The 26,757-nt window shown below is 34.8% G+C and overlaps 6 protein-coding genes and 2 non-coding genes across 9 annotated transcripts; 2 read left to right on the top strand and 6 right to left on the bottom strand.

The window, feature by feature from the left end:
• The first annotated feature begins 54 nt into the window (after nt 1–54).
• On the top strand, nt 55–3,300 carry osr-1 (TPR_REGION domain-containing protein). The gene is made up of 8 exons (NM_059144.7): nt 55–198; nt 388–705; nt 758–876; nt 1,006–1,413; nt 1,920–2,001; nt 2,057–2,688; nt 2,735–2,846; nt 2,993–3,300. Exons 1-8 carry the CDS (start codon nt 153–155, stop codon nt 3,205–3,207), a joined length of 1,932 nt encoding a protein of 643 aa, NP_491545.2. The 5' UTR covers nt 55–152; the 3' UTR covers nt 3,208–3,300.
• Nucleotides 3,296–7,486, bottom strand: pde-5 (putative 3',5'-cyclic phosphodiesterase pde-5). The gene is made up of 15 exons (NM_059143.4): nt 7,311–7,486; nt 7,210–7,263; nt 6,717–6,851; nt 6,606–6,669; nt 6,241–6,335; nt 5,824–5,973; nt 5,631–5,779; nt 5,321–5,482; nt 5,009–5,263; nt 4,860–4,946; nt 4,661–4,814; nt 4,122–4,450; nt 3,884–4,076; nt 3,604–3,692; nt 3,296–3,556 (listed from the first exon to the last, which is right to left on the bottom strand). Exons 1-15 carry the CDS (start codon nt 7,479–7,481, stop codon nt 3,457–3,459), a joined length of 2,187 nt encoding a protein of 728 aa, NP_491544.3. The 5' UTR covers nt 7,482–7,486; the 3' UTR covers nt 3,296–3,456.
• C32E12.8 lies at nt 5,652–5,782 on the top strand. Its single transcript, NR_050105.1, has one exon. It is a non-coding gene; the product is annotated as an Unclassified non-coding RNA C32E12.8 (non-coding RNA).
• On the bottom strand, nt 5,675–5,697 carry C32E12.6. The gene has a single exon (NR_000174.1). It is a non-coding gene; the product is annotated as an Unclassified non-coding RNA C32E12.6 (non-coding RNA).
• An 829-nt stretch (nt 7,487–8,315) lies between the features above and the next one.
• On the bottom strand, nt 8,316–13,421 carry fncm-1 (FANCM (Fanconi anemia complex component M) homolog). The gene is made up of 14 exons (NM_059142.4): nt 13,104–13,421; nt 12,945–13,032; nt 12,786–12,895; nt 12,439–12,739; nt 11,803–11,945; nt 11,319–11,758; nt 11,095–11,270; nt 10,714–10,893; nt 10,576–10,664; nt 10,405–10,530; nt 9,904–10,009; nt 9,545–9,643; nt 9,393–9,496; nt 8,316–8,518 (listed from the first exon to the last, which is right to left on the bottom strand). The coding sequence occupies exons 1-14, from the start codon at nt 13,409–13,411 to the stop codon at nt 8,437–8,439; spliced, it is 2,352 nt and encodes a 783-aa protein (NP_491543.1). The 5' UTR covers nt 13,412–13,421; the 3' UTR covers nt 8,316–8,436.
• An 897-nt stretch (nt 13,422–14,318) lies between these two features.
• On the bottom strand, nt 14,319–16,633 carry bro-1 (Core-binding factor subunit beta homolog bro-1). Its single transcript, NM_059141.5, has 3 exons — nt 16,410–16,633; nt 15,912–15,977; nt 14,319–15,170 (listed from the first exon to the last, which is right to left on the bottom strand). The coding sequence occupies exons 1-3, from the start codon at nt 16,572–16,574 to the stop codon at nt 14,943–14,945; spliced, it is 459 nt and encodes a 152-aa protein (NP_491542.1). The 5' UTR covers nt 16,575–16,633; the 3' UTR covers nt 14,319–14,942.
• A 689-nt stretch (nt 16,634–17,322) lies between these two features.
• slx-1 (Structure-specific endonuclease subunit SLX1 homolog) lies at nt 17,323–20,823 on the bottom strand (the record flags this gene model as incomplete). Its single annotated transcript, NM_059140.7, has 8 exons — nt 17,323–17,511; nt 17,725–17,916; nt 17,971–18,126; nt 18,184–18,259; nt 18,589–18,732; nt 18,793–18,971; nt 20,287–20,665; nt 20,711–20,823. The coding sequence occupies 8 exons, from the start codon at nt 20,821–20,823 to the stop codon at nt 17,419–17,421; spliced, it is 1,332 nt and encodes a 443-aa protein (NP_491541.1). The 3' UTR covers nt 17,323–17,418.
• An 82-nt stretch (nt 20,824–20,905) lies between these two features.
• npp-6 (NUP160 middle TPR domain-containing protein) lies at nt 20,906–26,729 on the bottom strand (the record flags this gene model as incomplete). 2 transcript variants are annotated; one of them, NM_001380120.2, is made up of 15 exons in its annotated part: nt 20,906–21,436; nt 21,488–21,791; nt 21,839–21,985; nt 22,031–22,379; nt 22,422–22,556; nt 22,602–23,488; nt 23,535–23,662; nt 23,707–24,030; nt 24,443–24,734; nt 24,793–24,980; nt 25,026–25,356; nt 25,415–26,058; nt 26,109–26,234; nt 26,283–26,587; nt 26,642–26,729. In NM_001380120.2, the coding sequence occupies 15 exons, from the start codon at nt 26,721–26,723 to the stop codon at nt 21,101–21,103; spliced, it is 4,578 nt and encodes a 1,525-aa protein (NP_001367609.1). In that variant the 3' UTR covers nt 20,906–21,100. The 2 variants fall into 2 exon arrangements, with proteins under 2 accessions (NP_001367609.1, NP_001361963.1); NM_001374886.3 differs by having other exon boundaries at nt 20,912–21,436; nt 23,535–23,653; nt 26,642–26,723.
• Between the last annotated feature and the right edge of the window lie 28 nt (nt 26,730–26,757).

The following is a 26,757-nucleotide window of genomic DNA, read 5'->3' as shown; positions in this document are numbered from 1 at the left end:
GGTTCACCTATGTCAGAAGGTGATATTCTCGTCGTTAGCCATTCTTATCAATTCATTCTTGTTTTCATCCAGTTCCACGACTTCTCCCTTTCAAAAGATTTTCTCTTTCGCATTTTCATTTTATTTATTTCACTTTCGTAAAAGATTCGAAAATGATTTTATTTTTATTTTTATTCCTGTTGTTAGGATTTTGTATCGGTTAGTTTTAAATTCAATATTTAGAGATTACATTGTTAAATTTATGTTTCAAAAAAAATCAGAAACTTTAAAAAATTTGGCAATTTATCAAATACTTTGGCTGAACTTTTTGTGATATCCTAACATTTTTTTAAGTGATGATTTATGAGGAAAAATTGAAAAAAGGGAAAATATTTAGAAAATTTCCAGCACCATTATCGGCCCAATCTCCATCGACTTCCGATGCTCCGGGAGCTTTGTTGTCATCTCTCGTAGGTAAAAGCCATCAAAAACTACCACTGGCTCCATCAATGGAAGCTCTTGAACTGATGGGTGTTCAATTTGTTGATGCTCTCATCAAAAAAGGTCAAATGGAAATGGCAAAAGGAGCATTTAAGACTCAATTAGAAGTTCTAGAGAAAGTACATCCTGATCAATTCGATAAGTACAAAAAGCTAAAAGTTGATGATTTGGCAGCTGATGCAGTTATGCAACAGGCGGAGATGGCAAAATTACAGCCTAAATCAGGTTTTCATTTTACTTTTTCAGTAACTGTTCTGAAAACAAATTTGAATTTCAGGAAATGCATTTATCGATATGTTGAATGGAAATGGAATCCCAATTGGTAGCAGTATTCGTGGATTAGAAGATGCTATCCGAACGCAGAGAGATATGGAAAATACGGATCCGTCCGAACAGGTTGGTGTGAATTCAATTGCAGTTTTAAAAAATATTAGAGAAACTCCCTTTTCCCATTTGTTTGGGTTTTTAATTATTGTTTGCAGAATGATTTTCTTAATTTTATAACTAACAATGTTTCTAATTTAGATTGCCAAAGCCGTAATGGACAAATTTCAAACACAAATTCTCCCAGGACTCGTTGCAAATATGATCGCTGGCAAGAACCCCTTTAAAATGCCTCAACAAATGAGAAAAGCTCAAGCTGCTCCATCGTCAGTGTTCCAACAAGCTCTTGCTCAAAGAGCAATGTTAGGTAAAAATGCCCCAGTTGCCGGTGGAAGAGGTGAAGAACAACGGATGATGATGAATCGAGTGGACCAAAGAATGCAACAAAGAGAACTTCAAGAGGAAGATGAAGATGATGATGATCTTGAGGACGAGGATGTACCCAGAAGAAGAAGTTCGGATGGAGAACCACAAAGTGAAGCAGAGCATCAGAGAAGAGATTTAGCCAGGAGATTGAAAAGTAGTCCTAGATTAAAAGAGCTTTTACAGGTGAATTAGTAATTTCTCAACTGTTTTAAATTTTTTTAGAAAGGAAAAAAAATCCAAAATATTTAAGCTTTATATAAAAGTATTAAGTCTTTTTATATGTATTTAGAGCATATCTGTAAATATAATTTTACAAATACAACAATCATACATAGGTGTTGAGAATCGCCGATATTGATAACTTTCAACAGTCGGTAATACTTCTGCAGCAATTATCAAAAAAATTGCCGAATCTTACTATTTTTAAGTCTATATTTTTTCGGAAACTTCTAAAAAAGTTTTTTGTCATTTTGAAAATTTAATATAATAGGATGCGATTTAGCTAAAGTCTCCTATTTTGTTTGTAAGATGTTAAACCACCATAAAATATTTCGAAAAATTTTTGTGGAGATCGCGAATTGAGAAAAAATCACGTGTATCTTGGAAAATAACTAACAATGACAGTCGTAAGCCTAGTAGGACATTTTGTGCCTGTGTGGTCGCTTTGAAAAAATACCTAATACTTTCAGAATGCGGAAGTTCAATCATTGCTCTCTTACCAACGAATGAGGGATTCTCCACTGAGCAAGCGAAGGCCTTTGGCTATGAACGGTTGGTTTTTGTTTTTTGAATTAGTAGGAACTCTTATCTGTCGACTAAATTTCAGATGAGGATGAAAGTGCATTCCGCGCAATGGAGGCTCGTGCAAAACTAGATCAAAAATCTCAACTTGTGCTCGGTCTCCATGGTTTTGGAGAGTCTGATGATGATGAAGACGAAGAAGATGAAAATTTGATTGATCCATCTGAAAATTCATTCCGTCGTGCACCACTTCGTCTTTCTTCCGGATTCGTTGAGAAATTAAAGTCAAATGATGAATTGAAAAGTGCATTGGACAGAATTAAATATCGAGTTGATGACGTGGAAAAGTATCTTGCTCCAAAGCCGATGGAATTCAATCCAAAACCTCAGCCTGGCTACTTTGCTCCACGTAAAATCCCAACAAGACCACGTAAAATGCTTCCATTATTAATTGGATCTGATCCAAAAGTTCAAGAGGAAATACGAAGACATCCAAGTACCGAATGGAAAATTGCAAAAGAATCAAGAGTTTTGACAAATTTGAAGAATAATCCAAGTCTTGCTGCATTGTTCATGGATGATAAATTAGAGAATACATTGAAAGGAAGGCAAATGTTAACTGATGAACAGAAAGGTAGAACACGTGTCAAAACAATTCGTGCATTACCAAGACTGTTCGGTGCACCAACTGCAAAAGCTGAAATGATTGATGCAAAGGTATAATGAGATTAATTTATTTTGGCAATTTAAATATTTATTTCAGGTATTCCAAGATATTGAAGAACGTCCCATTCCTCCATTGTTCTTTGAACCAAAAGGAAGGCATACGAGATTGAGATGGACTGGAGCAAATGAAAAAGAAATTCCAGGACTTGGTAGGTATTGATTAAAATGTTTTTGTCTTGGTTTTTCTGCAATGTCAGTGAAAACATAGAATGTGTACGAAGAACTATGTTACGTGCCGACAACAGAAATTGATGAGTCAAAACAGAGAGAAAAAACGCCAATCCTTTTCTTATAGGAAGTCGCTTCATTCTCCCATCTCTTGATCCAACTATGCCAGCCTTGAACACGGCTTTCTCGACTCAGGGGCGAGCCCGTGACGAGTGGGATACCATGTTCAAAATCCCGAATAACTGGAATCCTGGAGATGAAGTTGGGTTCAAAATGAACTCAAAAACCAAACGATTCGTTGGAGGAAATGGAGCATTTGATATGCCTGCACTGGGATTGTAGATACATACATTCCAATTAGTAATAATAATAATAATAACAAAATTTAATAACTGTAATAAATTGAAGCTAATAAACTGGTTAGTAAAATAATTTTAATAATTGAGATACTCCATATCTCATTATATTTATTTTTATTGATATTGATAATGAGATCGTGATAAGAAATACAAGTAAAACATTATGACAACATAGTGATAATATATTACAAATAATTGATATTAATGAAATATGTGAAATTTCAGTATTGTATTATTCTTGAGTTTCATTAGCTTCGCCATTTTGTTGAGCAAGAGCCTCTTGTTTCTTCCGTTGCTCCTCGGCTAGCTCTTCCCATTTTTTGGCGTTGTATCTGTGAAAATTAAATTTTTGAGAGATGCTGATAAATTTGCAACTTACTCGCAGCGTTCTCTCATTTTATCGTTTTTCGGGAATATTCGCGCGATTAAGTCGTAGCAGGGCATACAGATCCCACGCATGAAGCCGACCTGGAAAAATGTTTCTTTACCAATTGATTGATACAACTTCCACAAATAATTGAAAATGCTGATATTCTGTTTAATTTTTAAACTCATCTGAACTTAATTTTATGTAGTGACAAAAACAAAAATTAACTTTTAAAAAATTAAAGTTTTCATAGTTATGTCATTCTTTGAAATTATCTTTATATCTAACTGGCCTGCATCTGAGGTAACATATGAGCTTGCTGCCTGTCCATCATTGGAATTGGCTCCTTTCCACTAAGCCGTTCAGCATCTCCCTGATCATAGAACTCCTCGAAAATCACTTTGACAGTTTCAGTTTGAATATTCCATGGCTTAGCAGAAGCAACCAAGTCGCATCCTGTCATCATAACGGCTTGGGTGAGAAGTCTGGAAGAATAAAATAAATGAAAAATACTCTAAACTTCAAAATACCTATGTTCCTGCCGGTTGATATCAAATGTGTTGTTATCCAAAATGACATTTAACTTTGCTTTATTAGAGAAGAAAAGTGCCAAATCGGTTGCCAAAATGCAATGTTTTATGAGCGACAGAGTCTTTTTGTAGTCCTCAGAAGATAATGACTTTAGAATATTATGACCGTCTTGTTGGAGAATAGTGACTGTTTGATTGAAATGATGTCGTTCCATTACAGAAGTACTGTAGATTGATGCTAATGGAGTAGACATTGTTTTCATATAAGCGTTGTTTTTACCACGATGATCTAGATCATGGCAGAGGCATGAGACGTAGAGGGCCAACGCCTAAAATCGGATTTAATTTAAAAAAAAAACATTTTGGACAAAAAATTGCTGGTCTTTTAAATCTAAAAGTTATTTTCCATAATTTCATCTTTGAAAGCGTTAAGTTTATTTTTTCAGCGGCCAAAATACTAATTTTTGATTGGCTTGTATGGATTTCAGTCTAATCGAGAAAATGCGTTTTTTGGCACTTCGAAAATCTGGAAATCTAACCTCCAATTTGGTGAAAGCATCAGGACTGTTCATCAGTGTGGCAAACATTGCGTGAGCAACAGACCATCCGTGAGCCCAATTGTGGTAGGCAACTCGGCGATAGTTTTTTCGAACTGTCAACACGAAACGAATCAGATCTTCTGTGTCGAACCGTCTGGAATACTGGTAAATTTTGTGGGAATTCAGAGAAAGTGCATACAAAGTATCGGCAAATAGAGTTTTGAACATATAAACAGCATAGAGTGGCTTCTCCAATTCTGATAGTCTCATTCCGTTGAAATCAATTCTGAAACACACACAATTATAATTTTAGCTTCACCTTTATTTTATATTTTTGGTACTACTTACGTTTCGAGTTCTACAATACGATTGTTAATCTCAATCTTCTTTAGCTTATTCACTTCATCTGCATTACAAACACTATGATATGCCAATACTTCCAATGCAACTCGATATTTTTGTTCGGATCTCCGTATTTTATCATACAATTTTGCATGATGAAGAGCCAGACCACAGTAGACTGCAAATATTTCAAACGCATCTTCGTCTTGTCTAGTGAATACTCCATCATGTTTATTCACCATTTGAACAACTCCGATCACTCTGGAAATATTAACTTATTTATTTATTTATTGTCATCTGATTGTGAGTTACACTTACATTCCTCTTATCAAAATTGGCATACAAAGAATGGTTTTTGTTGTGTATCCAGTTTTTGAGTCAACATCTGCATTAAATCTCTCATCTTCATATGCATTTTCAATATTCAATCCTTCTCCAGTTGAAGCCACGTACCCGGCTATTCCCTTTGACATGTCGAATCTAAACTTCTGGTTTTGGTTTTTGTTCAGTTTTACTCATAATAAATAATACTTGTTTGCCAAAAAAGGGGCCTTAAAGGTAACCTAAGCAACAGCATTTTAAGGCAAAGAAAATTTGCAAGGCAATTTCTGAATCTCCAAAGCGTTACCTTATTTCCTTTTGTCCTTCACTATTCACACGAACATGTTCCTCATCTCCAGTCCCGACGTCAAAGATTCTCGCGTAAATTTGTGCGTTCTTCGAATCGACTAGGAAGAGAGATGCTCGATCAGCGTCCACCAGTTTTTGTGCAAAATTCTGATATATGATCTGATATACCAGTAAATATTCATATCACGTACCATGACTTTAATGATAACTGCATCCATTGATACAATGTCGTGAAATATGGATCTTGCAACATCGAGAAGGAAATTTGACAGTTTTCTTTGTTTTGCTATATTCTCATGGATATCTTGACCGTCGGAACCTTCTTGTTTGTGGGTGTAGAGCTGAAAAGATTGTTTTGGTTTCAGGAAACTGCAAGTAATGTGCTTTTGTAGTTTTCTGAAAATCACACTTTGAAGGCAATCAGGTTATTTTTGCCTACTTATGTGTGCTATTTCAGTATTTTTAAAATATTTCAACGTATTTTCTATTTTTGAAAATAGTTTCCATTTTTCTGCGTCAATATTGCTTTCTGGCTATCAGTTATAGTCATCGGATCATCCCCATCCAAATCCTCTGATCAAATCCTATGACGTAGTATCCTACCGTACCTCTGAATAGTAGTTGGTTGCCGCAGCCCATGTACAAACAGCATTGACTATTGACTTCTCTGTCGAATCTAGTTGCGTATAGAAATGAATTTCAGCTGAAAATATATAGAAAATAAATAAATCATAAGATGATGAAAGCTAGAACAGCTTTAATTTATTCTTGCGTCTTATCAAAGATGTAGAAAAATGCTCAAATTTGGTAGATCTAAATACAATCATTTTACTTTTATTTGCTCAACAAAAATGCCGTGGCAAATTTTTTTAATGAAATTTATTTTTGATATCATATAATTCATCATAGATACCAGTTGGAAAAATAGAGCTCAATACTAATAGAAGAAAAGTGTTTAAAACCGTAAACTTACCAATTGTTTGATTTCCAGCGTTAACAATCGTCTGGATATAATCTGCGGATTTGCTGGTTTTTACCTGAAAATAATAAAAAACTGTTTTGCATAATTTTCACGACAATCTACTTTTTTCAATTTAAGTTCTCCATTCTCTGTTTTCCTGCATGAGAATGCTCCTTCGTCGTTTTGAACAATCAACTCTATCGAATTGGTTCCAATCAATTGTCCACAACACTGAGTTATTTCGTAAAGGATTCTTGTCTGGAAATTATTTTTCTTATTAAAAATAATTACTGCAAATTCTACGACTCTACTTTCCTACGTACCTACCTACCTACCTACCTATCTACCAATTTTTTGAAGTGCACGTAACTTTTCAGGTTTTCAATTTTTAATAAATTCGAAGTTTTAGAGCTTTGAATAGGAAATAGAACCATTTCCACATTTTCTTTTGCAGTAGCCATAATGCAGGCTGGCCTTGGATTCGTGCCTGCCTAAACTACCTACAAACTGCTATATTGTGTATTTTTTTCAATTGTTTCTATATATTGCAAAAAGCAAACTTCCTGCTCTACAAAACTTCATTTCCCGTCATCATATCCTACATAAGCCAACTCACCCTATTATCGGAAGTTTCCAAAATAACTCTCCGCTTCATTGATAGATCCGGTTCCTAGAAATAATTTGATTCTAAATTATTCGAAATCATTGTTAACTTACAGTCCAGGCGCCCGTTCCCCCAGAAGTTCCATTCTTCACATTTTTGTATTTCATTGTTCTTCGTACCGCCCATCGTTTGAAAGTTTCTGGTGAGATTTCATTTGAAACAACGAAATCCTCAACAAGTTTCGGATTTTCTTGGAGATATTTTAGCACAGAAGCGTCATCCATTTTTTTTTCTGAGAAATGCTAGAGGTATTGAGTTTTCGAGGATAGAGAAGAGTAAGTGAAGGGTCAGAATGAAAGAAAACAATTGAATTTGCTTGTAGAATTGATCCAATTTTTCGAGAACTGTTTTTTGTTAAAAAATTGTTGCTCACTTGGAATTTCTATATACTGACAGCTACATCAAAGGTGTAGTAATTTTTGGGTCTCGGAGCGAACTATAATGGATATGGGTAATATAAAACTGTTTCTTTAAGTTTTTGGTCGTTATTACAACCTGCACAGTTGTTTCCCTTCTTTTTCCTTTTAAAAGGGAAACAATCTACTTTTGAGGGATCAAAAATTCGTTGCAAGACCCATTTCTTCTAAATTCAAAAAAAAATTAAAAAATAGTTTGAAAAAAAATTGCACACGAAAGTGCTTCTAGATGTAGCTTTCTCAAGCTTCTGCCTACAAACTTTCAAGTTTTCAAGTGGTGGAATAATTAGAGTGAAGGAAATATTTTAAAAATTTTTAAAAATTCCAATTTTCGAAGAGATTCCTTTTTCTAAAAGTCAAAATCGCGAGGATTGAGAGATTTCAATATATTAATAAAGAGTAAATTATAATTAAAAATCCAGAGAGAGAAAATTTCCATTGCCTCATTATATTCAAAAGAGAGATAGATATGGGGCGGAACTCTCATCTTCTATCTCTCGTTGCTTGGGAAACTGAGAGCATGAGGCGTCAAGCTCATCCGCTTTTCTAGTATTATCACCCCATCTCTGCGTCTACTACTTCTCCATTCTATTTTGAGGTTTAATTCTCCCGAATATGGGTGCGTGTGTTGAGAGAAGATATAATGATAACTTGTATATGATAATAATAATAATGAAAATGAAAATAAAATGAAATGTATGTTTGGGATGTGAGAGATAAAACAGGGACAAGTGAGAGCCGATTTGTAAGGAATTTGAAGGATTTAACATGAAGATAAGACTTGAAAATGAGCGTCGAGGTTTCGTAGAAGACGATCCAAATGAACAAGACGGTCGGTCGAAGTTCTGAGAGAATTTTGAGTTTAAAATGTGATTTTCTATTTGAAAAAGTACATTTTTTTAGTAAGCCTAAGATGCTGCTGAAATGTGAAAGAAGCCCTAGAGACCTTTTCGATTATGAAAATTAGACGTTTGAGGTGGAAATTTTGAAATCTAAATTTGGTATTATGTCGTGATATGTGTAGGGTATTCGTAGTTTGTAGGAATCGTCGTGCACTTTTTCAGTGTCTTTTTAAAAAAATTTCGAAAAAACTTATATGATCAAGATTAGAAGATGTACTTTAAAAAATGAGTCAGGAGGAAATTTTTTTCACTTAAAACCTTTTTTTTACTTGCTGTAAAAAGTGATGGAAAAGTTTTCATCTCATAATTTTGGGAGGCAACGTAATAAAATTTTTTCAACGATTTATTTATTTTTAATTTGTTTTATTTAATTGTTCTCATTTGAACATTCAATTCTCGAAATTAATAAGAAATCCCATATTTTTAGGAAATTTTGGTTTTTTTTTTGGAAATTTTATCCAAAACTTTGACTGAAAATTTTAAAAATCTAGAAACTTTTGGAGAGAGGTTTTTGAAAAGAAAATTGCAAATAAATAGGAAAGTTAAATTTTTTTTTAATAAGAATTATATTTTTTCCTGATGTTTTAAAGTTTGTGTTTCTCAAAAAAAAAAAAAGCAAAATTTTGAAAATTTTTGAATAAAAGCATAACTTTAATTCCCGTCTTTTCATGAAATATAATACTACAAGCTTCCAAAATAATAGCTTTTTCTCGTTTTTTTTTCTATTTCAAATGCGTTTTTAACTTTTTTTTCACCATTCGTTCATCTAAATTTATTTTTGATGAATCCATCGAAAGTATATAATTTAAAAACTAACATTTCATTGATATATTCAAATCTTCGCTTCTCATTTATAATCCATTCTACAGGTTCATCTTTCATATATCTGGTAAGCCGTTCTGATAATTTTGATGATTTTATCTGAAAATACACTTATTTTTATTCGGAAAATTGATCTACAAAACTCACTTCACCCAAATATTGAATATCCTGATTCCAGCAAAGTTGAGTTTCATCCATTTCTTCAATTGGAATTGATTTATTTTCATTTGGGTGCTCCAGATCTTCCTAAAAATTGAAAAATTATAATCGGACCTGTCGTCGATAATTTTTTTTTAATTTTTCGGTATTAGAGATGATCGAAAAATCGAGAAAAAGAATTATTCTCAATTGGCCAAAACTCAGCATTTTTTCAACAAACAAAAGGCAAATTTTCGAGTTTTATTAATCAAAAAATGTCGTTTCTCGATTTTTCAAAAAAAAACCTTGATCCGATGCTAAAATATTTTTTTTTTTAATATTTTAATATTTTTAAAATTAACACTCACCAATACCCAAAATACTCGTTTTCGACGTTGAAATCGACTGAAATCAGGATTTTGCAAACGTTTAAACAGTTCCGTATGTTCTTTTGATGTCATCTCAATATGGGTTCTAAAAAATCACAGATTTTTCTGAAATTTTTTTTCAGATGAATACATTTCATTTTCTAACTCAAAACTACCTCTAAAAATTAATTTTGCTTTAATTGATACAAAAAATATATCGTAATGACTGAATATAACTGTTAAAAATTTTTTTATAAAAATTGATCTATTTTTTTCCAATTTCGCAAAAATAAAATAATATACAAAGCTAGTTATGTCTGAATATCTGAAAATCTGTGTTCCAAATAGAAAATTGAAGAGAAAAACTGTCAGGAAAAAACCGCTTCAAATGAGATTCAACCATTTAAAAAAAATTAAATTGGAAAAATTACAAAAAAAAATTTTTTTTAATTTAGCACTATTTTTAATTTTTTCAAAATTCGTTTAAAAAGTTAAACTTACTTTCCAAGTTGACTAATTCCAGCTGTTTCATCGAAAGTCACACCAACATCTCGTGGATAAAAAAATTGAATTGGTAGATGAGTAGCGTCGATTCGAAGACGAGATGGCTCGAATTTAAAATCATATCTAAAATTTCAATTTTCTTTAAAAATTAAAACAGAAAATGTTAACCTCTCCACAGCTCCCATTTTTGGGGCATTTTTCGAATTATTCTGTACAAATTTCCCGTCGTCTACAAGAAGCCGACCATCCTCATTTCGCTGAAACACTAAATTTTGTAGGAAATATTGAAAATTGGTTTATATTTACCAACTTCTCTAATGGATCATTGATAATTAACAAGTGGGCTCCACCAAATCGACGAAAATTGAACAGAGAATCACGAGATATTGAAGCGATAAATGTGAGTTCGGAAAGTGGAAGACCATCGGAAAAGCCAATAAAATCGCGAATTTTGACAGGAAGAATTACGATTTTCGGAGATTTTCTCTGAAATGTTGAGTACGGTCAATGGGGATTATACTTATAATTATATTAACTCTAAATATATTACAAATTGATCACAAATGTCGAAATTCCACTAAAAAAAAACGAAAAAAAGGATTTTGAACGTTTTTCTTTCGGTTTTCTCAGAATTTGAGACTATTTCGGATTTTTTGCAGCTAAACCACTCGAAAAAAAAAAACAAACATCGATGAAAACTGTAGAAATCCTTTGAATATTCCACAAATTTCTTCCCGGATGAGTTCCTTCTTCAATAATTCTGACACAAGTACATCGAGTAGTCAACTGTAATTCCAAATAATTCTGTATCTCAATCGCCTGGTCAGAATCCCGGCAAAGAATTACTCCAAGTACATGATTATCTGAAAATTGTTTAAATTACCGGATATCACACGTGGAAATTGTATTACCCATTTTTAAAAAAGCTTCGATTGAATCAGATAATTGTTGAAACTTTGCTGGGAACTCTGAAAATCCACCAAAAATTGTTGGTTCCAAGATTTTCTCCGCGTGTTCTTTGATATGCGGAATTTCAGAATGTTTTTTCACAAAATTTCTTGCTGCTACAACTCCATCAATAATCAAAAGTTTGTAAGTACATGTCAAGAACTCTGAAATTTCCAGTTTTTTCTTCTCAATTTCAGGTAATTTCGATTGCTGTTTCAAAGTTTTCCAGCAGGTCCAAATGAGTTTTTTGACACTTTTCGATGAAACAATGCATTGTCGAGCCAGATCGTCGATTGTCTTTTCACAGTATTTTTCGAATTTTCCGGTTATTTCAGCATGTTTTGCAGAATTGTCTTCAGATTTCCACGTTTTAACTTCAACTCCTGCCGGAATATTTGCACTTCTGAAGTTGATTTTTAAAAGTTGATATTTCCAAGAAAAGCAAACCTGAAAGCAAAATCAGCTTCAGTCTGTTCAATCCAGTCGGATAATTGAAGATTTGTAATCATTTGTTGTCGTTTTGTAATCGAAGCTGTACGACGAGAAGCATTTGATGTCGAAGTGGTGAGAACAGAACAACGAAAGAAAGTCTGAAAATTCAAATTTTGAAATATTTTTGAAAAAAAAATAATTAAATAAATAAATCTCAATTTTTGAATAAAAAATTATAACAAAGAAGGTAAATTTGTGTTAAATTTTTGAATGTATAGACTCAAAAATGTGCTCAAAATAACGAATTTCCTGACAAAACTTCAAATTTTTTCTTTTTGAAATCATGTATGGTGGTTTGAAATTTCGAAAAATTGAAAAATAAAAAATTGAGAGACTTTTAAAACATTTTCTGCGAAATTTGTTCATCCAAAAAATTTATTAAAATTTTAATTGAATTTTTAAATTTTGCTAAAATTTAAAAAAAGGCTTATTATTTTTGAACTCCCGCGCAAATGATCTATTCTTGCGTGCTCATCGGGTTTTAGAAAATTTTCAATTTTTCTTTTGACGAAAAAAATCAAGAAACTCATTTGCATGGGAATTCAAGTATAATTATCCCTTTTTTTTGCAAAACTCAAAAAATGATCCAACCTCCTTAACAGTCAAAGCGTTGAGAATCGGTTTGTACTTTGAACAACACTCATTTGGTTTTAATTCCATTAAAACCAGGCGAATTTCTTCAAGAAACTCACGACCTCCTGTCGATTCGACTACTTTTAATGCGCACTGCGGTGTTGTGCAGACTAGAATTTTTCCGGCTTCAGTCTTTAGATTCTTGAATTGGGTTACTGTAGTCAGTTTTGTAGTTTGAGATTCAAGGCCGAGTTGTCGAAGAGACGAGATCCAACTGTCTGAGGAGCTGACAAGAAGTACACGACATCGAGGGAACCATCTGAAAATTGGGTGAAATGAGAAATAATGTTAATATTACTACAAACTTCAAAAAATTGAATACTGTCATGGCACATATTCGTCCAGGAGTAGACGGAGAAGATGATGGAAGTGCTACACAACAATTTGAAGATGATAAACATTTGAGAAGATTCAGCTGAAATTTGATTTTTTTTTCAAATGGAAATAATATTTTCCTTACTTACTTCAAAATTTCGAATAGGTTCATTTATTGGGTAAAATATACCGTTTCCATGAATATCATCGAATCCTTTTGCTAACAACTCGGTTTTACTGAAATTAAGAACTAATTTACTAATTTTAGTTTTTTTTTTTTTTAATTTTAAATTTTAAACGGACTTTACCTATTTTTCTCAATTTCTTTTTTTGCTGAACTAACGCGAATCGGGAACGGATTTAACCAGTCTCTTCCTGCTTTTTCCGAGCTTTTCTGTAGCGTTTCTGCCCATTTAGTCGTATTTTTCGGCGTTGTAGGGAATCCGATTGGTTTTGAAACTTTACTAGGACCTGCTACTTGTTTTTCGAATAAAATTTGACAAGAATCGTCGTGTTCAGTTGTTTCTTCGTTTTTCGATGAATTTTGATATTTTTCTTGTTGTTGTTTGGCGAAGAACTGCAGTAAACCTGATTTTTGAGTCTTTTTGGGTGGCATTGACCTGAAATTATGTTAAAATAAGCATAAGTACATGGAAAAATATTATACGAGTGTAGAAATAGATAAAACAATTTTAATCACAAATTAAACATAAAAACATGTTTTTGAGTGAGGCGCCGAAATACGCAAACATCTGCACGTCAACTTGCACAGAATTTTCAAATTCGAAAAAAATGCTTAAATTTTTCTCGTTGTTTTATTTTGAAAACATATTCCTTGAAATCTAAATAAAAACACGTTGAAAGTGTAAAAAATCCTGAATGAGCAAAAGAAAAACAAAAAATGGCTTGAAAACAACTTTGATCGGATTACTGTATCTCTTAAAGGCGCATGGCTCACTGCACAACTTCCGTTCGAAAATTTTCCGTTCGTGGGGAGAGCGAGTGCAGTTTTTTGCGTGAAAAAACAATATTTCCCATTGAGGGTAAAAAATATTATGATTCTTCGTTCAGTCTACTTAAAAAAAAAACCAATTTCCAGTCCTCATGGAATTACCGTTATCCACGCAGAAGTCCAAACTTTTTTTAAAACATGAGCGTATACAAAACATTCATTTATACAAAACAAAAAATTCATCCATTCAGAGTAGAAAATTTATTATTCATTTCAGACTTTTCCACCACGTAGGCACATTTGCCTACCTACATCTAACAATCATATTTGGCTTTCCAATTTTAATATCGACATGTACCCAAATACGTTTAATGTTTTATGATGATTCTACGGCTTTTTTTGCCCTTGTCGGCAGATCCTCAAAGAAATACTTGCGCGAGTTGAGAATGGATTTACAACATTCCTAATTTTATGTACATTTGAATGTCATCCCTCTGTCCCCGTTCAATTCACGAAGCATAGGACCTGCGAGTTGTAACAAGTTGGTAAGTGTTGTGGACCGACATTAACACATAAATATTACAACTTTATTTGATTCAATTCGATGAAAGAGAGAAAAGCGAACACAAGGAGATCACAACAAAATGCAAATATATAACGGAAGTGTGGAAGAGATTGAGAGGATAATATTTGAACATAACATATCACAGGGGGGGGGGGGGGGTGGGAGTTATGTTAATAAACAGGCAGTGGATTTATTTTAGGAAGGGCTTAGATTTTACCCTCAGATTTCAAAATTAGATTTGTTTTTTTTTTGGAAGAACTATACATTAAAAGTTTAAGTGGCTTTCAGGGAGTTTAAACATTTCGCAAGATTTTTGGAATTTTTAAAATTAACGCGCTTTGATTTTCTCAAAAATTTTCCAGAAGAAAAAAATTCTTCTATAAATTTCAAAGTTCTGATATGATAGAAGTGGTGAATCACAGCTGTTAAGTTCCCGGTAGAATTTCGAAATTGCCAACTACTACCTTTATCAAAAGCAAACCTATCTAGGTTTACTAATGATAAAGACTTCAATAAGGTGACTCAAAAATTGCCAACTTTTGGAACTCGAAAACTATCACATAGATCTGTTTCTAAATATTACATACAGATTGTCACATATTTTAACCCGTTGTTAAAAGAATCTCCGTTTCAAATGGGAAGACCATCGCGTCGAAGGGCAGCAATTTCAGCATCCGTCAGTCCAATTGGCTCCTCCTCAACTTCTGGAAACACGAAGGTTTCTGAAATCACACGATCACGCTTCTCACGTTGAAATCGTTCGAATCGAACACGTCCCTCCAGTGATTCTGAGTTCATTGCTCCAATGACTTTTACCCAAATTCCATTGAAAACCAGTGGCCGAGAACGGAAACTTATCTGCAAATTTATCCGAATTGAGGATTCAAGGAAAATTTTAATAAATAATTAATCACATTTTGATGTACTTTTTTAGGCTCTGCAAATGGAGTATCACCAGTGCTATGGCGTTAAATTCACCAAATATTAAATATAGTAAAAATTTTCAATAAAATTTTGAAATTTTGTGAACGAAATAGCAGTTCACCTATCATATCTCATCAAGTTGACCAAAAAATGTTTTTTCATCAATTTCGTATATTATTAACATTTGTGTACTAACATTGTAGGGCTCAAATCTGCAGTAATACTTAAAAAATTCAAATTTTTCGAAAATTCGGTAATTTGCCAAAACTTTGATTGAAAATTTTGAAAAATTAAATAAAATGTTTGGGCTAAATTTTGATTTGGTTTCAATTGAAATTTCAAAATTTAGCAAAAATCAAAGCACTTTCTTCTTCGATCTTGGAAGACGCTTACCAATTTTCAAATTTTTTGCTTTATCCCTGGAAAGTTTAAAATCTCGATTTTGTGGGTTTCACGGAACGGATTTTTTCTACAAAAAATTTCACTAAGAACGATTTCTAGGCCCTAATGAAAATGTGGTTACAAAGATGATTTAGATATCAAAACTGATTGTGAACCACCTTTTGTGAACAGATAAAAAATTTCAAAAAATTTTTGAAATGTTATCTATGATATTTGATACTTTTTTTATTTATGCTTAATTGAAGTTAATTCCAACATTTTACTAAATCCCACCTCATTTCCATTAGTTTGGGACCATTCCAACTTGACAGGTATATTGATTCCCGTCTTGCAGAAAGTCTGAAAACACACATACGATGATGTGGATTGTAATCTTGTCGGATCTTTGTCCTTGTTAGATGACATCTAACAGTGTCATTCCATCCATTTCTTTTCCACCTACTTCTTCAATCTGATAACTCTACGTAACGGGAATGTGTTGAAATAGGCAAAGAGTGTATGTTGTTGTAGGTTCTAGTGATAAGAGAGTATGAAATGCGGAAGGAATTATCAGCACCAGCTCAGAATACTACTGTCAAAATAATAACGGAAACATCTAAAAGATCAAAGAGACTTTTTTTTCAGACTCAACCACATAGTTTTCAAAAAAGATCTTTCTGTGAAATTTTTTGGGTTTATCCAACTCAAGAAAATAAGAAAACAAATATATATTTAAGCAAATTTTTTTGATAATAAGAATTTTAGATTTCAAATCCTCCTTGGAACACTCACCAAGGGCATTTCATCTCTCTCCACATGAACCCTAAACCGCTCCCGTCGTTCTGAAAGTGGAGCATGCTCGAATAGAGAGAATTTGGCTTCTGTGAAATGTGAAAGTTGTGTCAGAAAATAATCAGTTTGGAACGATGATTGCTGGTCCGTTGTCGTTCTTTTCATGTTTGAGAATATTCACCAAGTGGAAGAAGGTGGACAAGAAATAGGCGCTCACCGACAAATGTTGTCGGAAACCCGACAGGCGGGTGGCAGGAGGCGGAGTCACAAGAATATTAATGGTGTGCGGGAGAAAGATGAACAGGAGGTAAAGTTGGGAAACATTAATGTAGTTCCTTCAAATTGTTGATAACAATACAATTGTTAAAAAGTAAAACTACAAATGCATACTTATGCTATTCGCTGGAAACCCATTTTTGTCAAACGTTCAATTAATACGTTCCAACTTTTTTCAGACTTCAGTTTTCCCAGTCCGAATTGCCATATTACGGGAACACAAAATTCTGAGAATGCGTACAGCGCAACATATTTGACGCGCAAAATATCTCGTTGCGAAAACTACAGAAATTCTTCAAACGACTACTGTAGCATTTGTGTCGATTTACGAGCGCGATTTTCAAAATTTATTTCTTCTCGAATAGTGACAGCGATATTCCATTTTCTTTAGTTTCTTCGTATTTTTTGCCATTTTTGTTTTTTCTTCAAATATTTCATCGCTTAATAAATGATTTCCGTAAACCGACACCAGTACTACAGTAGTCCTTTGAAGAATTACTGCACTTTTCGCTACGAGATATTTTGCGCGTCTAATATGTTGTGCAATTCCCCATTCTCAGTGTTGTGTTGCTAGTCTCAAAAAATCATATTCCGATCACTTCTGATACTAGTATTATTTCAACCTTAACCACATTTTTTCCAGTAAACCATTTTTATTCGAATCGAATGTTAGTTATAAGTGATCTGACAATAAAGCAAGTGAGTAAGTACAATAATCGAAATATTTAAATCGTTATTTTTTCGACGAAATTGGACTGATTTCTCGATGAGGGAGTTCTTTCCGCACAACCATGTTTTGGAACTCTTCAGCGCATTTTGTGGAGATCTGGAATTAGTTTTTTGGCTTTACATAACTTTGTGTTTGAGCTGAAAAAGCTGCAAAATTAAAAATACACAATTCTCCTCGGGTAGTACACAATCTGCGTAAATCTACAGTTAGTAGTGTTAGAGGGTCAAAATTTGTTGACTTTTTACAACGTTTGACTGAAGCCAATGCTTTTTACAAAAAATATACTTTCGAATTTATAGAAACGAAAACCTTGATAATCCGTCGTTGCTCTCTGATAATATCTCCCCATAAATAAAATTGTCCACATGTTGGGCAATTGGCTTTCAGCGGGTATACGTGGTCCACATGTTCGTTTTTCAGTTTCAAACCGTTTTCCGACAAGCATTTGGAGTGAAAATGTGATGGACAAGTTGCGGAAATACATCTGACAAGACTCCAGAGCTGAAAAAAAGAATATGTTCTTGAATTCTTGAAATTTCAAAATGAAATTCTCACCTTCTCAATATCTTTTCCACAAATTCTACATTCTCCCATTTCCAAATAATCTTCTCGTTTCGATGGCACCAGGCTCATCTCTTTCTTCACTTTTCCAAAACGAAGTTTTGTGTGATCCGGTGGTACACAGCTTGTTGGAAATGGAAGTTCTTCTGTCTGAAATTTTGAGAGAAAAAATCTCGAAATTTCTGAAATGTTCGAGGGAAAAATTACCGTAATCAGCCATCGAAAAGTGAGCGCAAATCGGCAGAATGCGGAACTGTTCATCAGTTCGCAGGCGATACGGAGTCTGAAATTAAATTATTTTAATTAATTAATTAATTATACTTTAATTAAAGGTATTTACCCAGACTTAAAATTTGTGATTTTTGCGCCAAAATACGGTACACGGTCTCGACACGACAAAGTTTTTTTTTAGTTTTCGATAATAAAAGGTATTTTTATTGGATACAATGAAGCCTCGATGAAAGTTCAGCAGCAAAAAATTATTAAAATTACAGTACTCTTTAAAGGCGCACACCTTTCTTATTATTACAAAAAATTATCGTCTCGAGACCGGGTACCGTATATTGACGCGAAAATTGCAAAACTTCGCGTCTTGGGAATATATTTCCTTACTGAAATGCGAACGGAGTCTCTTTTCTCTCTTTTCTCAACTGTTTTTCCTTCAAAGATTTTGAGACCAGTGGGTTCTGCCACGCCCACTCAAAATGAAGAGCTGCCACGTGGTTCGGGAATCCATGCACAACACATACCATATCCCTGAAAGTTCTGAATTCACTTTATACGTATTTTTCGAAAGGATCTACTTTTCAAACATACCACGGTCCTCGACTATCCGTTTTCTTTGCACCACCCTTATCTCTTCCACCATTGTGCTGCATAATTCGTCGATTCGGATCTACCGTATAGCCTATGTAACATCGATTTTTGTAACACGGACGGTCGCTACGACTGATGAGACAATAAACTCCGTAAAACTCATTTTGAACTTCCTCGATCTCAAATTGGGGGTTTTTGAAATATATTTATTTGAAATACTTGGGGAAGAACACTTTTTACACGGCCATGTGTCGATTTACGCAGCTTGTATAATCCTTGCGGAGAAGTCTTCAATACTTGGTTTTGGATTACTTTATAATTTTTATAGTGTTTTAATTAAGATAAATCGATAAGAATTGGCGAAAATGGTCCAAAACTGTAAAACTATTTTCCGCGAGGAGTAAACGCTCTTCGTAAATGTACAAACGTTCGCATTACGGTAATTATTTTATTTTATTATAAAAACGGGTGGTAAATTGAAATATTAAACTTTGGGGGGTTTTTTTTCTTTTATTTTATTTGTTTTTTTTTCGGCTTTTCGGACAATGGTTTTAAATACAAAATTTAAAAAATATTATTCTTCTGGGAAAAATTCGATTTTTCGGTTTTTAACCTAGATGATAAATTTTGCGATTTTTATACAATACCCAAACTCGAACAGACCAATTGTCGTTCAGTTCAAAAATTGTGCACTTTTAACTAAAACGTTTATAATATAACCGACTAATTTCAAAACAGTTGTCTTCATTTGTCAAAAACGAATAATATATTGAACGATTTTGTATCTTCCCAAAAGTCAGAGTGTAGATGATGGAACCAATTCTGTCTGCCAGGTTTTACAACCATCGAGTACATCTACATCTTCACATGTTCTATTAATATGATTGTAAACAACCTTTAAAAACAAAGAGATTATTCAAATACATTCCCAAAAGACAGAATATAGAGGGCAACAGGCAATGCATATCGCTCTTTCTTATTTTTTACAACCATTCAGTAAGAAACAACACCTATTGTGGAGAACATTCAACCAAACAAATTCGAAACAAGATGATGTATTTACACATTTGCCTAGATTAATTAAAACTTGAACAGAATTTGTTTAAATCTATATAAATTTGGTTTGCGTCGAAAAATCGAAAAATACAAAATCTGGTTTGGAGCTGGCTGAACAGTTTATCTGAAAAGAAGTACTGTAGTTTAATCAACTGCGAAAAGTACTCTTTACAGTACTCCTTAAAGGCGCACATTTCTTAAATCGGTCGTGTCAAGACCGGGTACTGTATTTTTAAAGCAAAAATCTCTGAATTTCGCATTGGGGCAATTTTTTTATTTTAAGTTTAAGTAATTTTTAAGCAAAACCGAACCATCGAAAATATTCCATTTCAAAAAACTTTTAAAAATTTCTGAAAACACACCAAGATCGGTCTTTTTCAACATCAATTCAATACGCTTGACGCTTTCGAAAAAAGTTCAATTTTTCACGAAAATCACCTTTTCCTTGCGTTTCTTCTTTTCAGGACTGAGAAGTGCTCGCAAATTCAGATTATCCTCAATTATTTTGTCTTCATCCTTGGAACAACCTGCTCCTCCGTCACCTCCTTCTTCGTCACTACTCAAATCATGAAAATTATATTCCTTTTGAAGAAAACTGGAGCACGCTTGATTTGTTGGAGGTTGATTGATTGTTTCAACAATCGGTGTGAAACAGCTCATCGATACTGATCGACGACGAACGGATTTTGGAGTTTTCGAGTCAAATTTGCCGGACAGAGCAGGTGTAGATGGAATTGTGAGGGGAACTGTGTCTGTATCTTCTGGAATTATTTCTTGAGTTGTGTCCTGCGACATATTGGAGGCACCGAATGAGAACCTACAAAAAATATTTAATTCCAAATTTTTATTCAATTAAAAAAACCTAATTTTCTTATCTCCACTAAAGCTCCTAGGAATTCCTTCAATTGTTCTTCTTTTTGATGGTGGTGGTCCAGAATCATCATCAGAATCAGACGACAATATGAATGTCTCCATCTAAATTTTATATTTTGTCTATAACGGTTTTAAGCGGCAAAGTATGCGGTAACGGATTATCCTTTTTTCTCTCGGAAATAATAATTTTCATTGAAAATTTCATTCATCTCGTCGTAACCGGATAATATGAGAATGAGAATAAAACAGTAATAACAATCAGCGAAAATGAATATAACACAAAAGATAATCCTTAATTGAAAAAACACCTGTTGAAAATGTGAGATGAAAAGTGGAGAGGAATCAATTTTAAGAAATACAATGGGATAGAAAATATAAATTATTTATCAAAGAATCTACTGCTCATTTTTTGAGCTTGCTCGAAGTCAGCCACTTTTCGGAAATAGATCAACATTTTCTGATCAGCACTTTTTCTCAAATTTGCAACTTCTGCAGCTACTACTTGGTCTTCTGGAGATTTTAGACTCATTTTCCGGATATAATCGGCACTCCTGATCATCAATTCATCAATGATTCCGTATGGAAGCCAGGTTCTTGCATTTGACTGGGAAGCTTGTAGAGTTTCTTGTTCGACAATATCACTGAGAACTTGAAGAGCAATTGAATAACTTTCATAATCCACGAGACATCTAAGGTAATCGTTAGCGTCATTATTCTGAAATAATTGAAAAATATTTTAAAGCTATTCTCTATTCAGCTAACAAACCTCAAAAACACTGTGCAACCAGACAGGAACATTCAGCTTAAAACTAAGAAACGCTTCAGTGGATCCTCGAAGTGGTCTAGAATCTCCAGGCCATTCTGCTTGAGCCGCATCAACCAACCCACGAACCACCGACCAATGTTCTTCAGCGGTAGCGACGGCAGCACAGTGCCTGCGGTTAAGACGAACCCATCCGGCTTGATGAGTTGCTGCCATTTCGATGTTGAGGTCATCCCGAAGAGCATCAATCATTATTGCTTCACGTGTCATGGTAAAGAATAGCCTGTGGGAATCCAGATTGAATTGCCTGAATATATTTATGTTTTATCATCCTCTATCTTTTATAAAAATCACCTTGCAATGTCGAATGCTTCATCAAAATGTTGATTATCAACAAGCAATGAAAATAATTCGTTAAGATCAGTCGGTGGAACTCCCTTGAATTGATCAGAAGAAAGAAGACCAACTCGTGCGGAACATAAGACCAATTCATCACGAATACTGAAAGAAAACAATGAACTCTATGAACAAACTCTAAAGACGTACTCTTTTTCACTGAGAACCAGCAACTTTCTACGTTTGAACAATGGAATACTTCCTCCCTTCATATCATCTTCTGTATCATCAGTATCCATGTCATCCGATCCAAGTGCATATGCCATTTGCCTTGCCTTCAGTGCTACCAAATCTACACCTGTTCCTGACGAGCTGGTTCCATTCGAATTATCAGGTGAAGAATTGTTGCCAGTACCACTTCCACTATCTTTGTTTCCGCTCGGCAATTTGCCATTTTCACCAGACGAATCAGATTCGGTGATCAGCTCATCCTCGTCATCTGAAGGTTCAGGAAATACTAAATTCGTGTCAGTAGCGTCATCGTAGATAGCTCGATCGTCTGAAAAACAAATTTGAGAATAATTTTCAGAACATTAAAAACCGTCTGGCTCCATTCCAAGAACTGATTGCAGGTTGAGCACGACAGCAAGGCAGTCACGTTTTCTGCGGAGAAGTTCGGGGGTCATGCACGTTGTTGACTCGATGTGACGTGCATATTCGTACATTGCACAAGCTCCTGTAAATAAATTAAGTGCGCTTTATTTAAAACTTGGAGAATTACCTTTTCTAAAGTCTTTTCTAGCGACGTAAAACGCAAAGAGTAACTCGAAATAGTGCTTCTTCTCACTTGGTGATTGACGACATGCAGCATCTCTCAAAAAGTCTTCAACAACCTGCTCATGCTCTCCAAACTTCATTGTAGCAATTGCTTCCCATTCTCCACAAGCAAGCATTAGAGATAGAAGCTCGCGAATCGAAGCTCTCCGAGTTTCAGATCGCAGTGTTGTCCTGAGAATAAGCTTGAGTGATTGGAACCACTCACGACGATTAGTCAAATGGTTGAACAGAGTATTAGAAATCAATTGCACGCTTTCATTCTCAATCGGAAGATTTTCAATTGCTTTCACTGCGACAGAGCACACTTCCTCCGCATGATTATGCTCTTGAAGAAACCGGACAACTGTCAAAAAATATTCAGAAGCGGTCAATTCTTCAACTGGATCTTTTCCTTGTGCAACGTCAAATCGTTTTGGAAGCAAGAAGTACACCGCTTTACGGAGAGCATTGTTTCCTTCCGAAAACGCATCGAGACAGGATTGAAAAGAATTTAGTGCTTTAACAGGATGATCTGTTCCAGAATAAGCAATACCACGATAAAATGTGATCACAGGCTTCAACGCGCGAGTTTCACTGATGTATGAGTTGAGTATCGTGAGCAGAACTTTATATTGCTTCTGCAGAACAAGTCGCCGCGGTAGAACAAGAATTTCAGATGATGAAAGTAGAGCTCGAATCGCAGCTTCAGTTGTCACGCCAACGAACCAATTGAAGTCATTTTCTCGAATTTCATCATAGCCATGTGGTCCGTAACCACCCTCTTTCTTCATCATTGAAAGTCCCTCGGCGTCCGATGTCAACCATGTTCCAATGCTCATTTTGGCTCCGTTTCTGAAATAATTACATTTTTTTGAATGTTGCAATAAATGTTTCTTACTGCACAATCTTGATGTCCAGTTGTTCATTGAGTTCTCTATACACACGAATGATCTCTCTTAATTCACATGACAAGGCCTCAACATCTCCAAATGAAGGGGCGCCAGCACGAGATTTCTTCTGCAATTTCTGATAATGTGTAAGATTGCGAGAATGAGAAATAATAACGTTACCTCAGTGATTGCGTTGAGCAATGTTTGTAGTGTGAGTGCAAAATGAACACGTGACTCTACAGAAACTCGAATATTGGCCGATACAACACTTTGTGTGAAAGATCCTCCAAAAATTTGAGGATGTGGGTCTTCAAACGGTTTCGAGTTATCAAATGTGGACGCTTCGACAAATGCAGCAGCAAGTTTCACAATTGGACCTTCAAGCGCAGTTTTAATGTTGATGAATCGGCCGTCTGAATCGTAATCATATGCATTTTCGACATTATCATCCTCGACCACGGCGACTCCGTTCTTGGCATTTGTAAGCCTAGCTCTCTCACGATTCTGAAAAAAAAAACGCCATAATTTCGAATTTGTTTTCATCAGAACCAGGAATGAATTCTAAAAAATGGACTAATTCGCCATGCTGTTCCTATTTTTCATTAAAAACTAGCCTCAATATACAGAAAGTCAGTGTATTTATCTGAAAATAACACTAAATCCAGTTGAAACATCTAAGAAAATCCAGAAAAATGGTCTGAAAATTGCCAATTGCCGAAAAACAAACTCGATAATTTGTCAATTCGCAACTTCCAAACTATTTTTAAGAACGTCTCCAAGTGTTCGATCTGGAACAAATGCCATTTTACAGATAAATATTTTTATATTGCAACTAATTTTTAATGAAAAATATCGGACCAACATGACGCAATATAACATTTTGTAGAATCGCCGAAGACCCCTGATCAAAACTTACCATCAAGAATACACGTCTATCAGCAAACTTTGATGCTTCTTCAATCAAATCAATGAAATGTTTGTTCGGCAACTTTCTGAACTTTTCTTCGACATTTCCTTGTTTCGGGATGTTCTCTGAGCTAATAATTTCAAGGAACTCGGTATTATTATCGCCGAGGAAAGTCATTCGATCGCGATGAACAACTGCCATTATTCTCAAATCTCCGCAAAATTGAATTGGAGCGAGTGAAATAGCACCGCGAGCGGCGAAATCCAGTTCTTCACATGCACGGAGAAGAGCCCACCAGAAACTGGAAGTAATTCGGTTTCAAAATATTATTATTACTGCAGGCATAAAAATAAACATACTCTTTCAGCGCAGTTTTCTGCGATTCTTGTGGAGCATTTAATCTCAAACGAATACTTCTATCAGTCTTCTGCTGAAATTTCCGGTTGAATTCAACTGATGTGAGGTATGTGTCCACAAGTTTCGATAGTTCAGGCCAATTATTGTTCCGTACCTGACCAAGTGTACCGCGGAAATTGTCGGAAACAATCTGAAAAGAGACATTAAAAACGTATCACATTTTCTATTTAGCCACCTGGACAGCACGGAAAACAATATCAAATGGATAGATATCTGTATCAAAAACCACATCAATCAGTGTTTCTATGCTTGAATCTGCCGAGAGGTTATATGGGCGCTCAATTGCAGGTTCCACTTCATCCGTATTGCCGATCGGTTCTTCTTTGGTAGTGGCAGGCGAAGTGAACTGACGAACGGAATGCCAATCGAAATCTGTGAAAACTCGTCCCTTTTTCCATTGGATAGCAAATGAGATCCGTTTCATCGAATAGGTTTTCTTTGCAGATGAACTTTTGAAAAGAGCAGAAAGTGAAAATAGTGCAGCTGTGAGAGGATTATACAATTCCCTGAAACAATTTTATATTTAGACAAGAAAAAAACCCATTTTATAACAACGATTCTTACCCATCTTGTGTCTCATCAAGACTTTCCGATTCCTTTGATGGGAAATAGTTTTGAATAAGCTCGAGATCAACAAGTCGTTCATCAACGGACATCGATGTTTCGAACATTTGTAGATGTTGAATTTGATCATTTGAAACTTTGAGAATATGAACTCTCATCCCGACGCTTTTTCCCGAAACTGCCAAATCACATCCAACAATCAGAAGAATATCCACATCGAATGAATAAGCTCTGATAGAATATACAGTTTCAGTTGGTTCCATTGGAGACTTTTCTTCCTCGAAGTCTGCAGATTCTAGATCTCGATTCAAAGATTTTCCGTCTGAAGCAAAGTAGTTATTCAAGTCAATAGTGCTTGGCAATTGTTTTTTCGTCTCAACATTCCATGCTTGCACCCATCCGTCTCTGGTAACAGCGAACACAATATCGGATTGGACTGAAATTTTTCGCTCTCTCGTGACTCCAGAAGTCGGGCGAAGATTCTTCATAACACATGCATCACTGACTCGTTTATCAGTGCCACCTAGAAGTTTTCCCAGAAGACCAACTTCTCCCATTGTGAATTCTTCGTGTTTATCACTGGATTCCGTGTATGATCCCAATGTGACAATGACCAACTGCCCTTCAGCGGTACAGTAAGAAATCTGAATTCAAAATTCGAAATATAGGTTGTAATCAATTTCCATTTTTATACCGTATTTCTTGAAGGATGATGTGTAACACTTGCACGAATCGGGCGCCCTGGTGTTGAAAGGGAGTGAGATGTTCTGAATCGGCGGAAATCGTCATCTTCTTTAATTCTTGCAAGAATTGAGAACGTCTGAAAATAATTATTCTCATTCGATTATGGAAATTTTTGAGAACAAACATCATGGCCTTTGGAGTGGAGTCTCGCGTAGAAACGATGAATTGCAGAAGCTGTGGGAACGACAATACATAAAACCCCTTCCTCGAAAATTGTTATCGATGTTCCAGGAATAATAGGTGTGCGTGTGAAGTCAATGCACAACGATCCATCCGTGATTGAGTAGAGCAAAGAACGCTCCTCAATGAACAGTTTCTGGCCAATCGCACGCCACAGGAAAATCCGATCGCCGTAATTTGAGCAGTGCGGAAATGTTGCAACTCCTGCGGACGGTTGCACATCAAATCCATTCGAATGAAGCGGCGCATCTAAAAAAGTGAAATTTGTTGTAGAAACAATTATTTAATGAAATTGAAACTTACTGGTGTTTACCACAAAAGTTCTAGCCGGCTTTATAGCAAATCCATCCGTGAAGCTGATTTCCGACCCGTAAACCAGCTCCATCTGAAATTAAGCATAAAACACGATGTTAAAGCAA

This window comes from Caenorhabditis elegans, chromosome I, assembly GCF_000002985.6.
Source record: "Caenorhabditis elegans chromosome I".
NCBI classification, from domain to species: domain Eukaryota; kingdom Metazoa; phylum Nematoda; class Chromadorea; order Rhabditida; family Rhabditidae; genus Caenorhabditis; species Caenorhabditis elegans.
The sequence above is the reverse complement of the archived record's forward strand: the minus strand, read 5'-3'. Positions and strand labels throughout refer to the sequence as shown.